The sequence below is a fragment of the Dermacentor albipictus genome, chromosome 6, assembly GCF_038994185.2.
Source record: "Dermacentor albipictus isolate Rhodes 1998 colony chromosome 6, USDA_Dalb.pri_finalv2, whole genome shotgun sequence".
In the NCBI taxonomy this organism is placed as follows: Eukaryota; Metazoa; Arthropoda; class Arachnida; order Ixodida; family Ixodidae; genus Dermacentor; species Dermacentor albipictus.
The window spans coordinates 85,161,472-85,179,347 of record NC_091826.1 but is presented as its reverse complement, the minus strand read 5'-3'; the positions used below and the strand labels follow the sequence as shown (position 1 = coordinate 85,179,347).

The 17,876-nt window shown below is 49.3% G+C and overlaps 1 protein-coding gene across 1 annotated transcript in view; it reads left to right on the top strand.

Moving 5' to 3' along the window:
- Positions 1-17,876, top strand: part of LOC139046952 (uncharacterized) — a 71,942-nt gene that overhangs the window by 40,573 nt on the left and 13,493 nt on the right. The window contains exon 5 of the mRNA XM_070520879.1: positions 14,602-14,824. Within this exon, the coding sequence (XP_070376980.1) occupies positions 14,602-14,824 (223 nt within the window). The remainder of the gene's footprint in view (positions 1-14,601; positions 14,825-17,876) is intronic.

Genomic DNA, 17,876 nt, shown 5'->3' with positions numbered 1-17,876 from the left:
CATCGTACAGCCGTAGTGCCCACCCAGTGGTACAGCCCTGTCCTCGGGAAAGAAGCTGGGAGACTGCCTTGCGGACACGGAGGACCTGGACATGCAGGGTCTTGACAGCAGGCAGCCAGGACAGTCGGTGATCAATGCGCAGCCCCAGGTACGTCACTGCAGTGCTCCAGGGTAACTGGACGCCTTCCAGGTGGAGCCGGGGTGCTGTGCGGCGGGCGGCTGCTCTTGGGTGGAGCAGCATGGCCTCCGTCTTCCTTGCCGAGATGGCAAGGCCAATGCTGCTCAGGTAAGCAGCGGCGGTGTCAAGAGCTCTTTGCAGGGCTGAGCGCGCGCTGCGGTGGTTGTGTGGTGGGCTTCGCACCCACAGGGCGATGTCGTCCGCGTAGATGGAGGCACTCACCGGATAGTCGGGGTCGATCGGCAGGGCAGCAGGAAGCCGGGCCAGGGCCAGGTTGAACAGGAAAGGGCTCACCGGAGGTCTGTCTGCGGCGGCTGCTGTGAATCTCGCCCGCGCGTGACCCACACGCTGCCTCTCGCGCTCTCCCGATTAGTGAGGCAGCAGCACCACAGTTAATTTCGTTTACGATGTGCAGCATGGCACAGGTTCTCCGAGCCAGCCAATATATCGCGAAATGAAAACACGTATAGAGTGGCGCACGCATTTCGCATTAGGGAGTATCGTAATCATTGGTGAATTTTTCATTTGATATGAAAGAAGATTACATTGCCTGCCGTGGAAGATTTTCTTTATCTAACCGGCTGACTAAATCCGAGGAGTTCGCTGAAATAAAGAGGGCATTGTGCGGCCGAGCCAGTGGTGCAAAGCTCGGTTTCTAAGACAAAAAATGTTCTGCCTGCATATCGAAGTGGTCCGCGAATTACTAACTGTTGAAGTTCGTGCGAGAAGACAAGACGAAAAAGAAGATAGCGCACAACCAAGGCGAACGCAGTAAAAAGTAAAAAATTAAAATACAAGAATAATCTTGGTTTGGTTCGCATCTAACGCATCTGCCTCGTCTCGCTTCTGCGACATGGAGCCGTGACCAGCATAGAGGTTACTCCTCTTCGCACTGGCCATAGAATACAAGGACAATGGACTGGCCTCCTCTTCATCCGAGACGGATGAAGGCAGCGAGACGCGACACCAACCGAAGGGCGATGCACAGACACAGAGGGCGCCTCAGACACGGATGACGTCTCACCACTAGAATCTAAGCGACCACGAGTTTCCTTATTTATTTAATATGAACAGGGAGATGATTTCGAAGAAGCGAAAGACGACGAAGACGCAAATGACAAACCAAGCCAGCGGTGCTGAAAAAGAACTGGAAGAGAATCCAGGTCATAAAGCAATATCGTTGATAGCCAGCCAGATTAAAGGTATTACAGACTCGCTAAGCAAAGGGGACGGACAGATGGAGCAGCTTATAACAGCCGAAACAGCTGACTCGGAGTTTGCGAAAGGCATTGAGTACAAGTTAAAGAAAATAAGCGCTCTGCACATCATAAATGCATATCTTTCTCGGCAAGAAGTGCGGGAGAGAGCGAGGGAGCAACCCAACGTTTATGCCGAAGCTAGACAACCGCAGCAAGCAACAATAGTGAAGTTACCAAAGCTAGAAATAATTAGTTTAGGCGGTGATGAAATCAAATGGCCGAAATCTTGGCGGAAATTTGAAACAGCTGTACACGAAAGAACCGACTAGAACAAAAATCAGAAATTTACATGCGTTCTGTAATCACCAACCGGAAAAGCGGCAACTGCCTTGGAGGGAATACAATTCTCCGACAGCAATTACGGAAACACCATTGATCTACTCAAGCAGCCATGCGGAAATGATCATGTGCTGGTAGAAATTCATATGAAAGAATTAACTTGAATACAATGGCAATCTGCAATGACCATGACAGTTCTAGAAAGCAGCCATCAATGCCTTCTTTACTAGATGCCTGCGGAATGGCTCGAGCTCCCAGCGTAACGGGCCTGCTCTTAGTTGCGAAGAACCGCCTCGATGGGGCCCTCGCACGGTGTTTACGTGGTCGGTACCACCATGTAGCCAGGGTCAGCAAAGTCCTTTGGGTGTGCTTTTTTAAACGTTGGTTGCCTGGCTCTCGAATAGCTATCGCCTGTAATGCATGTACATACACATACGCTGAGTTATGATTGAGGGTAATGGCCTTCGGGCTCAGCGCGTACGCATGGTGAAGACTTCGGAAGCCACGCGTGGTAGTGCCCAATGTTTCCACCAGCCACATGTGGTGGTCGCGATCCACATTAGTGGAGAGCAGAAAATAGAAAGAGCTTGGCAGCTGGTTTTCCACTCATGCAGCAGGCATGCGGCAGGCATCTCTGGTGCTGCGAACACGTCTGACGCGAAGACTTCACTGAACACGTTGACCTACGACGTAACTCCCATAGGAAGGACCGAGCTTATTTAGCCTGAAATTAGCCCCCAGGGATCCAGAAAACCAAACTGAGCATCATAACCCTAAACCATTTGAGGGGGCGTAGCGCAGCAGGTGGCCTTTAAGAACGCGTTTTCCCGCAACCACGTGTGCGCCCTTTTTTACTTCTAGGAGCGCTGGTGAAAAGAGAGTTTAATAATAATAAAGAGAACAGAATCGACCTTTTTTTTTGAGAAAGCACACCTATTTAAAACTAATTCGTATTGATATTTGATGGAATGAAATAGCGCTTGTCACGCTTCTTTCTTTTTAAATTGGGCTGTTCTTAGGAGCGTTCGTCCCACCCTCACCTAATCGTGCTTGAATCGCGACTCCCGTAGCTGTACTGATTAAGTTCGTTGTCTGAGTGTTGCGCTGTGTCTCCCTGGTGTCTTTGGATATCTTTGTTGATCCCTGGCCATACGAAGCAGTCTGTGATAAGCCTCTGTGTCGCTCTAATTCCGGGATAGCTTAGCCCGTGCAGTGAATAGAATATTGTCCGCCAAAATTGGTGGGGCCCCAACGGGCGAGGAGTTACCTGCGATGTGATGTAAGTGACCTGTGGTCTTTAAAGAAGCGGCACCTCTGCAAGCTGGAGCGACGCGCGCTTTTCCCGCGACTGGCGCAGCTAGGGGTCGTTTTGCTGGGCGGAGGCTAGAGCTTGGAAATCCACAGGGCCAGCAGCCATAGCACAGATCCACGGCAGTACATCAGCTGCCTGATTTTCACGCCCAGATATATGGCGGATGTCCGTAGAAAATTCGCACATACAGGAAAGTTGCCGAATCTCACGCTCGGAATACAAGGAAATAGTGTTAAAAACAGGTGTTAACTGCTTGCAGTCGGTCACAATGTAAAAGGTACATCCTTCAAGGAAAAAAACGGAAATGCTTGACAGCCCAATAGATGGTCAACATCAACCACCCGAAGGTGCTGTAGCGAGCTTCTGTAGGTTCGACGCGCTTTGAGACGCCCCGCGATCTCCTGACTGCCATCAAGCTGCGGCATTACTGCACCCACTGCCGTGGTAGACGCGTCTACCATAAGCCGAGCTGGCGCGTAGGGCAACGGATGAAACAGCAGTACTGCAGTCGTCAACCGCGTTTAGGCTTCCTGGAAGGAGTGATTATGCTCCGAGGACTAATGGAAGATAGAGGGTTTTTGATGTCGGGACGCAGCAGGTCGGTAAAGGGCTGAAGAACTGGCGCACAGTGTAGTATGAAGCGCCTGTGAAAATTTATGAGCCTCAGAGAGTCGCGCAACTTTTTGAAGTAGGTTGGAGAGGGGAAGTCCTCAATTGCCCGCACCCTTGATTACTGTGGCTTGGTGCCTTGGGGGAAATTCGATGGCCGAGGAAATCCAGGGCTTCACTTACAAAACTGTATTTCTGAAGCTTTAGGATCAGGCCGTATTCATACAGTTGCTCAAATAGAAGGCGAAGGGGTTTCCTGTGCTCTTCGTCCGTGTAACTTCAAACGAGAATGTCATCACGGTATACAAAAATAAACGGGTGTCTTCGCGTAGCCTCGTCAATGAAACCTTGAAATGATTGCGCCCCATTCTTGAAATGGTGAGGCATACGTACAAGTAGTGACTGTTGTCTTCGGAGTTCAATAGGTACGCGCTCATAAAATCTATCTTGCTGTATACTTTTGTTCCTGCGGGACGGGTGCTGAAGTCATGTATGTGAGGAATGGGATGTTGACCCGGAGTAATGACGGCATCTAATGCTCGGTAATCACCACATCATCACTGCCCTGATTTGGAACCAGATGACGTAATGAAGACCAATTGCCGGAGGAAGGACGAATAACGCCGAGCAGAAGCATGTGTTGGAACTCGCGGCGGCCGACTTCCAAACTCCATACAGCGAGCCTCCGTTTTCGGGCGGCGAAAGTTACGCCAGTGGTGGTGATACGGTGCTTCACCTAGTGTTTCACGGGCAGCGCATCATTTCGGAGCTTCACGAGTTGCGGGTAGTGAGCAAGTATCTTGTCGTAAGCAGAGACCGGCCGAGGCGTACCGATACCGGACGAGGTGAGGCTGGACAGCAGGTCAAATACATCGACGGATGTGAGGTTATCCTTTAGGCGCCCATCGTGAGCACTCACCTCTAAGTTGAAATGGCAAAAGCAATTCCGCTACCAGCATGGCAATGCCGGCGTCGGCGATCACAATTACCCAGCTGTACATGCGCCGGAATGCGATGTCTAGCGGTATTGACCGGAGCGTGGGTGTGCACTTGTCGCTTTGGCGATATGCGGTCGGGGCGGGAACGATAGATAGCTCGATTCCGGTGTCGACAAGGAAGCAGGTGCCGGTAACGCGGTCGACTGCGTAGAATAGGCGGCTTGCTCGAGCGCGAATGTCGCATGCTACCGTTGACGACTGGGGGGTGCGCTTCCCTTCTACGAACAGGCTTGTGTAGCGACTGGCTTGTTTGCGAAAGCGACGGTGGTACCAGCACAACTGCCGCGACGAGTCTCTAGGTGCACTGCGAGACGGTGAAGTCGAATGATTGCACCGAAGTTGGTCGTCAGAGTTGCCGCAGTAACAGCTCCTCAAGTGCACTGGTAAGGTGGTCAGGTCTTTCCTCCAGGTGCGAGAGTCGGTCTCCTGGCTCTGAGGGTTTCGCAACGGTAATAGGTAGCTGTGCTTAAGACGAGCAGTCACATGTGTGGTAGGCGAGTAAAGCTAACCGATCGAGGCTCATCACGTTGGAACGCGCCAGTACCATGCGTGCGGACTGTGGGAGGCGTTGCAAGAGCAGCTCGCGCTAGCCCAGTGACTGACGCAACCGGTGCAGCAGTTGTGATGGTCGTTGGTGGCCGAGTTCCTCTGAGATGTGGCGGAGCCTAGTCTGTTGCAATGGCTCGAGACACTGCAGGACCGTGTGTTTCAAGTTGTCGTATGCGGTGGCCGACGGCATACCCGCTTGCAATTCGTCTGTGGCACCAGTACTTTGCTGTCTCTGAAGTGACGCACCGGATCTGGAAACGGGCCTCTACCCACATAAACCAAACTCGAGGATTCTTGGGCCAAAAGCTGGGAACCTGAAACCGTGCGGCGATGACAGGAGACGAAGTCGTTGCGTCGTCGCTGTCAGCAGGAGTAGGAGCAGCGTCGTCCATGGCTAGAGTTCGAAAAAAGGAAAGTAAATGTCCTGGATCACCACTTGTTGGGAGCTCTGTTTTGCGTAAGCAAGGAATACACGCTTTGACAGCTTGAGAACAGAGAGTCGACTGGCTTTATTCAAAAATAAAAGCAGACTTGCCGAGTGGCTGCTGTGGTGCCCCAGTCGGGCAGCCGCTTCGCATTCCGAGACAGAGTGACCTCTATGGCGAGTCAGGGCGAAGTAAACTGCATTTACGTAGCACGGGCAAATTACACTTACGATGAGGCAGACTACATTGTCGAGAAGCGGTGACAACGAAGTGTCGGGTGATCGCTACATATGCTTACATGTACTCTCGGTTACGGGAGAGCAAGCATTTTTTTCTTCTATCTTTTAATGCATGTGCGGTTAGCATCTAGCTATCTCCAAGGTGTTACAAATTTGTCATGCGCAGTTCTAAGCTCTAAATGGCAGGTCTGGTAGAAAGTCATAGCATAAACTTTCAAAATAGGTTTGAACTTGTGACTAAGTGATCGGGGGAATATTAGCTGCGGTGGAATAGCTATGTAAGAAATGCTTAATAAGCGTTACTTCTGCAGCGTTTACCGTGAATTTAAGCCGTTATAGCTTGTTGTGTTGCAAGAACACCTGCGGAAATGCCCAATTTTTACTTTTGTCAAATAAGATATTCGGTAGTAGCAATAACACTCAGCTTATGCTATGTTCACACTACGGTCGTAACGCGCGTAACAGCTCTTTTGGCGTATCGAACGTACCGGCTGTAAAAAACGTTACGGCAGTTAAGCCAGCACCTTTGTTCACATTTACTGCTGCTTAAATTGCGGCTTTTACAACAGGCCAATCAAATTTGGAGCTGCAGAATGGACGTCACCAGCGGTCCAATATGGCTCCTGCCAACATGCGAGCGCTGGCCGAGATCGAAGAAATTCACGCTCAAAACAAACTTATGTATTCAATCGCCCAAAGACGACGAAGGCGACGCAGAAGGGTTTGGGTGCGGCAAGTATTTCTCGACAGGGCCGCCCGCGGACGGCGATTTTCACAACCTTTTCGCCAAGCTCCGAGTTGGTGACGCTGCGATGTTTCATAACATGATGCGCATGTCGCCCCAGCACTTCCGCTTCCTTGAAAACCTAATGAGACCACTCATCGAAGTTCGGAGCACGCATCTGCGGCCATCGATTTCCTCGGCGGATAAACCAGATGAACTGAAAACAGTCTCGCAAGGCGCACTGGAAAAATTTTCACGAACACAGCCAATCGTGCGCACGGAATGGTGGAATGGCACTTCCCGCGCCCGGAGCTGTCTGCAGACGGGAGGACGGAAGTGTCGTCACGGGTTGTTGAAAGCCGAAAGCTTATCGGTCATTGGCTGTGTCGCAACGGTCGTAACATAACAGTCGTAAATGTTGCCGACCCTTCAACACTCTCACCCATGATTTTTGCGAGAATTGCGCACGTTGGTACCTTTACGTTCGCAGTCTGAACTAGACGCGTACGCTTGTAGCGCTTCCGCTTACGTATGTTACGAAAAATCGGCGCCTTACGAACGTAGTCTGAACATAGCATTAGACAAAAATTAAGATTCTGCCAGTGCGCTTTATTGTGTGAAAGGCTTACCAAAGGTAAGCATTTTAAGGCCGCCGTAAGCGGCAGTAACTAAAATGTATCAAGTTGAGACTCGATTATTCTTAACATATGGAAAGGCCATGAGCCTCCCCCCCCCCGAGTATTTATTACCTTTAATGCTAAAAGTTCAACTCAAATAAGTAATTTACAGGTTCATATTGCTTCAGGGGCCGTTAGGACTGGCTTTTTCGGAAATCTGACGCAGCTGCTCCACCAGAAAATTTTTTTGCTAGATATACTTCTAAAAACGCGCAATCGCAGCCATAAAAAGATCGAAGCCTCTTAGCTATTAGAGGTACACTTCAAACACAATATTTGACGGACGGGTTCCAAGGGAAGCACACTCTAGGGTAGCATGTGGGATTTTCCTTATGCGAAGGTGTTTCGTGGACTGACGAAGTGAACAGTTCTGCTTGCACTTCAGACGGTGTTTCGAAACATCGAGCTGCTCAACATACTTTCTTTTTCCTCCTTAATGCAGGACAAGCTCAACTATACAACCTTCACTATAACTAAGGCACCTTAACTGGCACTGTAAAATAACTGCTTCGTGGTTTCAACTAGGTCTAATGAACAGATGGGTTACACGAGCAGTAGGTACATCTCGATTATGATGACTGGTTTCTGCTATTGTGTAAAGGGTGTACTGTATCATCAAATGAAGGCTCCTAGATTGTATGAATCATACAATCAAAAGGAAGGCTTAAACTCTGGTGCTGATATCGATATCGATGGGAACTAAGAAATTGTATTAAGCAGCCACAAATCAAATGAGGTTGGTTGCATTTAAGAGAAAGCATTAAAACTGCACCAAAGTTGTAAAAAAAAATTTTGGTGTGCTTAGCGACCAATTTATTCGACAAAATGCTTTTAAATTTTGAAATTTTCAGAAAATTGGGACTCCGTAAGTCGGCAATGAAAATACAATATCAGAAATATGTTAACTACATGAGAGGTGTACACAGGTGATGTATGTTACTCACTCTGAAGTTCGGCGCTCGAAATGTTTGTATTTTTTACTGTACGCCGCTTAAGTACTGAAGAGCAGGATCTGCAGTCATGCTGCACGTTTAAGTGTGCACAAAATAATTGACGAAGATACTTGCCTAAAACGGCGGTAAGCTTGTCGCGGAAGAATAACAGCCGAAAAAAGTCTTTGCAAGTTCACCTAGTCTATCATTGTTACACGCACAAGCAGAAAAAAAAACACAGGATAATTAGGTAGAATAGAAATCAGAAAAATTGCGCCGGATTTTCGGATACGAATTATGCACATCCAAGGCACGTCTCGGAATCTCTTTAAGGCGAAGCTTTGTTGAAGTGGCTAATCGAATGATATCAATCTACCCATTTAATTGCTGCGTTTTATGACGAAGAGGAAACTGGCACGCACGCACCTGCCCTCGCAGACTCGTAGTACTCAATGTCAAACACGCAACAATCACCTCAAATAGCTCGGTGGTGTTGGAACAGTAGAGGTGTTCGTAAGAAACCTGACATGGCTGTTACAGCATCGGGAAGTTGTGCTGGGAGTCCGAAATTCCATCTCACCATTCATATTTCATGTTCATATATTTTGTCACGTGCCAGCAGCTTGACAGGAGAACACAGGACCAAGCAGCCACGGCGAAGGGAGTCCTAGGGTGTTTGCAAACAAAGGCTCGAAATAACAAACCGAAAACTTGGATACCTAAACATAAGTGGATGAAATCAAGGCCGGCTATACCGATAGATTTCAGTAGCAATCAGTTTCTTGTCTATGAACCTGATAACTAAAAAATATAAAGCAATAACTAAAGACGTATTATTCGCTACTTTGAGCGTAGTTGACATTGCACTCGACTAAAATGAAAACATTGAGATATGTGTGCACCAGACACAGCCTGAGAGTGGTGCACGTCGCAGCGGCAGATCCCAGAGTGATTTCCATCCTCCGGAGTTCTTTACCGTCATCCAATGCATTGGCGAATATATATATATATATATATATATATATATATATATATATATATATATATATATATATATATATATATATATATATATATATATATATATATATATATATATATATATATATGAAGAAGATGATAAATATACAATACAAATATAAAGATGATAAAACACGCTGGTCAGACGGGCTTACAAGACGGCGCTGGGTTTAATGGAGACCACAAGTACGGCTCGGCTCTTGCAACTCGGCGTCCATAATACTCTAGCAGATATAGCCGAGGCACAATTCACAGCGCAATTAGAGCGCCTCTCTACCACCAAGACGGGCCGCAGTATACTGACGTCCCTGGGTTACAACCCCCAAGCTCTCAGCCGGCAACCATGTGAGATCACAGAAGAGGCGCAGGCCCACATTTACGTGGACCCCATCCCGAAGAACATGCACCCAGAGTACAACCAAGAATGGCGGCAGGCGCGGGCCAAGGCCCTCACCGAACAACACTCCCAAGACCGGCACGCCCGGTACGTGGACGCCGCGGAATACAAGCAGGAGGGCTTCGTGGCAGTGGTCGTTGCGGCAGCTACCGGCACCAAAACAACGGCAGCGAGCGAGCGATGCACGAACGCCACAGACGCTGAGGAGGTTGCCGTCGCTCTGGCGATCACCGAGGCCGAGTGTCGCACCGTGCTCAGCGACTCGAGGAATGCCATGCGCAACTTTGCCAAGGGGCGAATATGCGCGCTGGCGGCCGCCATCATCGGCAAGCTCCAACTTCAAGACCACGGCAGCACCGTCCTTATCAAGTGGTTCCCGGCGCACGCCGGTGAGTGTGCATCCTCACCGAACCACAACGAGACGGCCCATTCGGCGGCGCGAGCGCTTACCTTCCGCGCCCCCGAGAGTGACCGTTCCGTGTGGTGATTCGAAACCAAGGACAGATTGACTATTTATGCCGAAGTAACCAAGTGTTACCGCTTAGCTCGACGGAAAATGCCGCCTCCCCACCCGGTACTCCGTCGGGAGGAGGCCGTAATCCTAAGGCAAATACAGACCACGTCACTCCTCGCCCCCACAATGCTGCACGTGCTTCACCCAGAGCGCAGCTCTGGGTAAAACACCGCACTCTATCCGAGTAGGGTGTGCGGTGTGTGTGCAGCTGGTCCGGCAAACCAATGGCACATCATGTGGGACTGTGCCAGGTTCCCGATGGCAGCTACCTCCAGCACTTACCTGCCCGAACTTCAAAGTGCACTGCAGTCTGCAGACAAGGACTCACAACTATGGGCCGTCCAACAGGCGCGGGGTGCGCTCGAAAAGCACAAGCCTCATGAGCCACTGCAAACGGGTCCAACTGGGCGACTACAGAGTAGGGTATAACCCCGGCTCGACGCTTGGCCAGTGTCACGACGCGTTAAACCATCGTTTGCCGGCACATTATTAGAGTTATCCCTATCCTATCCTGAAATAATCTCACGTCCGTCTCGATCATGTGCGCACGATCTTTCGCATAACCCCAAACAAAGACATCGAGCAGACAGAGGTCAGGTGACCTAGCCAGCCAACTTAGAGACCTGTCCCTTCAAATCTATTGCGCATAAAAGGTCACATCCAGTTTGTTTCGTAGTCGGCTGCTAATGTGTACTGGCGCGCCATCGTGGTAATACCAAAGAAGTGAAAAATGTGACAGCGGTACTTCGCTAAGAAACTCATCCACCACTCCTTCAAGTATTTCGTCCACGTAATCCTATCCAGTCAGGGTGCGATCGAAGAAAGTGGGACAGATTATACCACCAGCGTAATTTCCGCACTACACATTGACACATTGAATGACCTCTGGTACAGGTGCCCAGTGCGCTTTACCCGGCGTGGATCAGAGCCACTCGAATAGCGTTCATTATGTAAATTTATCCGGCCGTTTCTGCAAGAGTTGGCTTCATCTGTGCACACGACGTCGCTCAAAAAGTCTGGTGACTTATCGGCTTTTCTGAGGACCCAATTTCAGAAATCTAGACGATTCTACAGGTACAGCGGCCCAAATCTTTAACTGGTGTGCGGGAGCGGCGACTTTTCCGGGCGTCAGCGCCGTATGACGCGGCGAGGCTGGAAACAGCCTAGTAGACGATGGGCCCAGCTGAGCGCGCTTTGTCCGCATGCGCTTGGCCTCAGACTGTTTCCGGCCTCACCCCGTCGAACGGCGCTGACGTACGGAAAAGTCGCCGCTCCCGCACACCAGTTAAAGATTTGGGCGCCTGTACTTCTCTTCTAAGCATTGGTGCTGGTTAAGGTGGTACGGGTAAAAGGCCGTCATTTAGAATCGTCCAAACTGATGACTTGGAAATTGGTACATGGGCGCAGCCACGTCTCGCACGCTAGCAGGAGGTTTTGACGCCATGAATGCAGAAAAATCCGTACGTAGACTAGGACTCAAAGATGTAGTTCTCCGCAGCTCTTTCTTGAAGCTGCCGGCAAGAATTGTCGGCACTCTTTAATGATAGTATCAACTGTAGAGCAGCTTTTGCACATCAGCAGATTAAAGGCGTCGTCAGCAATTCCCTTAAGCACGCAACCGATCTTCTCAGCTTTTGTCATGTCGTGATCGGTTTTACGATAAAGTGCCAGCACGTCCTGAATGCAGGAGACATAGGACACCGTGGGGGATCGGGCACGGGAGGCCAGTTCCTTCTTTGCGGCAATTTTATGGCAAGCGGGTTTGCCAAACAACTCTGTCAATTTCTCTTTGCATTGCTCCCAGCTGGTTAGCTCCTTTTCGTGGTTTTCGTACCACACCTTTGCCGTACCTTTTAGGTAGAACAACAGGTTAGCTAGCATTAGCGTAGGGTCCCATCTGTTGATTCCAGTCACGCATTCCTTAATAGCCACCCGATCTTCGACGTCAGCGCCATCGGTCCCGAAGAAAGTTCCAGGATCCTTGGGTTGCACAACCACAACCGAAGGTGACAGCGACGTACCTGGCGACGGTGACGTTGTAGGTGACACCGACGTTGATCCCGCGTGCTGACCGTCATTCATGGTGCGGACGGTGATGCGACGTCCACTGTGGAGCTGCGTTTCCAGCCGTGGTACCCCACACCTCCCACCAATATTGACACGTGAACTCGTTCATCTTTTACGGGTGAGCGCTTTTACCGTCCACGAAATGTTATCGCTCAGCACAGGACGCGTCTACATCTATCGGAAGTTTCTAGAATGTTATCGATGCTTCTATCCGCTGTCTGTTGTCGCCGAACCTTGTGTAATCTGATTGCATGTATGCGCGACGCGAATGGTGTAGAACTTTGTGGAAGGCATGCGGGTCCCAGCGATTACTCTGGAACATTCGACGACTGATCTATAAAAGCCGGCGCGCTTGACCCGCTGATCGGATTTGCGACGATCACCGACTGTGTTCGCCCCTGTCGCCGTTCTTTGAATGTAGCCTGTTTTGAAGGCACAAGTTCGCCCAGTAAAACGCTAGTTTCGTCTTTCGCAGTTTGGCTGCTTTCTTCACCGTCACCACCACGTGACATCTGGTGGAGGTGCTTTGCGTTTATATGCCGGACGCCCCCACAAAGCCGTGACCCAAGCCCGAACGCGGAAGACATCTCCAACGTTAACAAGAACTAGCGCGGTAGCCTAAGGCTGCAAAGACTGCCCCCGGAGCACGGAATTTTGCCTGACACGAGCAGGAAGATTGTCACCAAGTCCACCCCAATGGCAGTCCCAGCATGCCCCATCGTGCTGCAGCAGCCTAGGGAGCCTCCCAGGTTCCACGGTTCAACGTTCGAGGAACCGGAAAACTGTCTTGAGACGTATGAGGGAGTCGCAACATTTAACAGCTGGAACGGTGACGACAAACTCCCACATGTCTTCTTCGCATTGGAAGACGCTGCCAGAACGTGGTTCGAGAACCGAGAAACCAACTTAGCGACCTAGGACCTGTTCCGAAGCGGCTTTCTGCAAAAATTCACAAGTGTCGTACGCTGAGAACGAGCCCAAGGGCTATTAAAAACCCGGGTGCAGCTACCTAATGAAACAACCGCGATCTTCCCGGAGGAAATGAGCCATCTATTCCGCCACGCCGACCCTGTAATGCACGAGGAGAAGAAAGTCCACCCACTCATGCGTGGTGTGAAGGAGAAACTTTTTGCTGGAATAGTACGAAGACCACCGAAGACCTTCGACGAGTTTCTTCTTCAGGTGACGAGCATCGACAAGACACTCGAGATGCGAAACCGGCAATTCGACCTCCGCACGTACTCTACAAACTACGCTGGAGTTCAATCACTGGCCACTGACGATCTACGTGAGACTATCAGAGCGGTCGTACGGGAGAAGCTGAAGAAGTTCTACCTAAGGTCGCAGTCCCTAGTAGATTCAATCGTTGAAATCATCAAAAAATTTCAGCGATCGCTTGCAGTCCCTGAAGTGCAACCACGATCACCACAACCTCAGCCGGAAGCGACGACCTACGCCGCCATCGCCCGCCGCCAAGGTCCCCCTCCGCGACAAGGCCAGGGCTCTGTAACGCCGGAATTGCGTCGTCCACCACCGCCAGCACACCACCAGTCGCCCAGCGCAACTATACGCGAGGAAGACGGACATTTGGTGAGCCCTCGACCACCGCCCCCTCTGCTACCACTGCGGCGAAGCCGGCCAAGTGTACTGCCGATGCCCATACAGCGACCTGGGTTGGCGAGGGTTCGCCGTTAACGCACCGCGCCCTCGGGAAGCTGAACGCCCTTGTGACATCGCCGACTACGTCGCCGCTACTCAGTCGAGCCCTGGACGACCGTACCTTTCGCCTGAAAATGTCGACGAAAGTCAAAAGAAACCTCAAATCATGTTGGCGACAAAGCTCTGGTAATGGACCTGTAGGCGCGACGCGGGCGGTCCCCCCCCCCCCTCCCTCCCTGGAAACTCTGGAGGGGGCTTGGGCTCCGGACGCCCCCGTAGTCGGCGCCTATGATCCAATGCACGGTAGGGGAACCGTTTCTAGTTCCAGCTCCGTGGCGATGAAGTCAAAGGAGGCGGCATGAAGCCGGTGATCTCAAGCACATCCATGCCATAACAACGGTTCTCATTAGCGAGTAGGACAGTCGGCTGAAAGGCGGATGATACCATCGCATTTACGTTTTTTTGTTCGCGTGAACGATGGCTAATTTCATAGCTTCATGAGTAGTAACAAACTGCTGCCTATTCATATTTGTGAAGTGTTTCGCTCAATGTATTCTGACTTATTTTATTTGGAAGCGTCCTTCCTTCTTGAACATTGAATTCATGGTATACTAAAAAAGAATCAATAAGAATACATAAAGATACATCAAAATAAGTTGCTTAGAATGATATGTCAAGGATCTTTGTTTCCAAACTTAAACGTGACGTTTTCATAGACGACAGCGCAACATACCTCTCATGACACAGTTCTTCTTATCTAAAGACCTGCAGATTGAACCAAAGGGAAGGTGAAGTGAGTGCAGCATGCCATTTTGACATCAAGAACGGGGAAGTTCAGTACTACGGCCAGATGTCCTACAGACAACCTGTAGTGCAGACGTTCAGCCTCTACGCCTTGATAAAGGAGTTCCCCATCGGAGATCACATGAACCCTGCTTCACTGACGATGATAGTTTATTTCAAGAATGGGACCGCAGGTAAAGTGGGTAAAATATCTTTGTTTACTTCGCTTTATTGTTACCTGAAACTCCTTTTCCAGGGAAACATGTGAAGCTCATTCGTCGCTGCGGTGACTTGTCATCGATCCGGTGTTGGCAGGAAGACGATTTCTATGATTAAAGCATACTAACAAAAATAACGCGCTAAGCCCTCACAATGCCTTCCATCCCCCTACAGCTGGGATTACGAAGCGCTACACCGTTCCATCTCTGATTCATCATGCGTAAGGTGTGAACTAGTACCCTGGAAAAGAACTTAAGCAAGCGATCACTCGTTCGAGCAGTTCCATAAGGAATTTTCACTAAAGACATCATTTCAGCTACACGCTATTAACATCGCTGGAGAATAAGCGAGAACGTCCTGCACCTTTTTACCAAATGTGTTCTTTGTGGCTGGTATACTTCTTCCTGGACATCGGACTAAATTTTGCGCCCCAAATGAACCACACATTTTGAATATCGCCCATGCATAATTGATAACCTGTCCGCTATTTCTACGAGGTATATAGAAAGTTTAGTTCAGCAAACGCAGCGCGGGCGCTTGAAACGACGAACGAATATGGTAAAACAGAGAGTGAAAGCGTTATTGGCAAGAATAACAATAATGTCATTAACGTTGTATCCGACACATAACCTCCTACTAGTTTATATATATATATATATATATATATATATATATATATATATATATATATATATATATATATATATATATATATATATATATATATACACTTACTTAGGTTCTCTCATAAGTCTCTGTGGTGTTGCAGAGAGGGGTGGTTTGGCCCTTTTACACTGCAGTAATGGTGGTGGTAATTGAGTAGTTGACGTGGCTCCAGTCGGATGTAGTCTACCGCATTATGCAGTTCCCATACTGATTTATGTCGTGGCTGGGCAGAGACTCTGATTCTTATGAAAGAAAATGGGTGAAGGGGCAGAGAGAAGCTCGAATTTTAGCACTTGAATGTGAAAGAAGAGTTTGGAAAAAAACGACACAGGTAAGTTCCTTCTAAGAGCTAACCCGGATTGTTCAAAATAACGAATTATTGCTGAGACGCTTGTGTTGGAGGAGTAGTGCCTAGTATTTTGATTTATGTTAAATTAGAGTGTCTTGAATTTATTTTGCCAATAGGATGTACAAATGATGAAAATACATCAGAAGCATCTGGATCCTTAGCACCATCCTAACATAGATCCACACATATTTAATAGCACAGAAATAAGGTACGCAACATGAATTTCAGTATCTTTTTGTGTGTTAATGCAGGTAGCAGACATATTGCATCGCAATTACACTTCAACATTAATACAGGTCTTTGCTAAGGTTTTCCAGCGTAAAAAAAGGTATATTTTTGTTTACCTTGAACTTTTCCACGAAGTACAACCAACGCTCGAAAGCAGCTCTCGCGATACACATTTCTTTACAATGAGCTGCACGAAGCTGCCTGCTTCGTAGTCTCCAGTTGGAAACAAAGAAGACATGCTGAAGAGGGATGTGAGCAATTGTTAGTTATAGAAATGTACATCAAAATTGTAGTTTTACGGCTTACCAGCAGGTAGAGGGGCATGATTCTATATTTGGTAAATAGTGGCTTCGTAGGCGCTACATAACTTGAACTCCACAAAAAACGCATTGTCTGATTTTGCAGCACTCCAAAAAATATAAGTAAGGATGACATGTATGGCCCCATGACAACATACAATATTACGATTGACTGGGAAAAGAGGCAAAACATCGTTCTCAAACTCAGTACAATGAAGAGCAGGCAACGTTTAATTGCAGGTGGAAGTCGGACTCCAGCCGTCCCGATGTAAAAAGCCGTTTATTTAGCATATACAACCAAATATACAAGGAAGAACAGAAGCGCCCCCTGGGGAATAAAGAACTGAAATGAATAACGAAACTGAATATAACATACTCCCTCCCTTATTTTTAGTGGTTAGTTGTTAGTAAGTATTAGTAACGAAAACCCCAAAGCATGCACACTGTACTTATTTACAACTTATCTACACAATGGCAGAACACATATTTACAACACAATGTCAGACCGCGAACTAATTGGTCCGATAGTCTTGGAGCCAGGCCGGAGGCCGGCGCTCTCGGGTCGGCCGCGTTGGACGTCGCGCTGGCGACGGGCTCGTTGACGGCTGCTGCGCTATGCCAGGAGACAGTGCCTGCGTCCTGGGAGAAGGAGGCTGTAGCACGGCAGGCTGCAGCACATCGGGAGACAGCGGCTGTGGCATGGCAGGCTGTAGCGCCTCAGGAGACCGCTGCTGCAGCGTGGCAGGCTGTAGCGCCTCAGGAGACCGCTGCTGCAGCGCATCAGGAAGCTGCGACGTGGTGGGCTGCAGCGCATCAGGAGACCGCGGCTGCGGCGTGACAGGTGGGCCTAGTCCCCAGGTGCCCCTCTCTGGAATCCAGGAAAGCTTGGAGGCATTCCACGTACGGCCGTCTCCAAGTTCCAAAGAGGCTGGTCCCCTCCTCTTGATCACCTCAGTTGGTGAAGAAAAGGCGCAGTCTCCCTTGAACCGAACGGACGGTTTTCTGACGCGGACAAAATCGCCTACGGCTATCTTCGGCTTCTTGGCGGCTCTCCTTTTGTCCGTGTAGTGCTTGCTGCCTTGCTGCTGACGCCGAACCCTTTGACGAAGTCGCGCCAACTCCTTGGCTGGATCTTCCGCAAATGCTGGTGCCGAGAAACCCACGATATCCAGCCTGGTTCGGGGCATTCTACCATGCAGCAGAACTGCTGGGGCGACCCCGGTGGTGGCGTGCGGAGTACAGCGGTAAATGGCAAGGTATTCAGTGACAGCTTGCCGGAGTGGTCGTCTTTCGAGAAGTGAGACTTGAATGAAGTTTTTCAATGTGCGATTGAAACGTTCTATTTGCCCATTGGCTTGGGGATAGTATACTGAACAATGTGAAAGACTGATGCCTCTGTGTTGCAGGAAAGTTGTGAACTCACGCGAAGTGAACTGAGGTCCATCGTCACAAACGATCTCTTCCGGGTAGCCTTCACGGGCAAAAACACTTCTT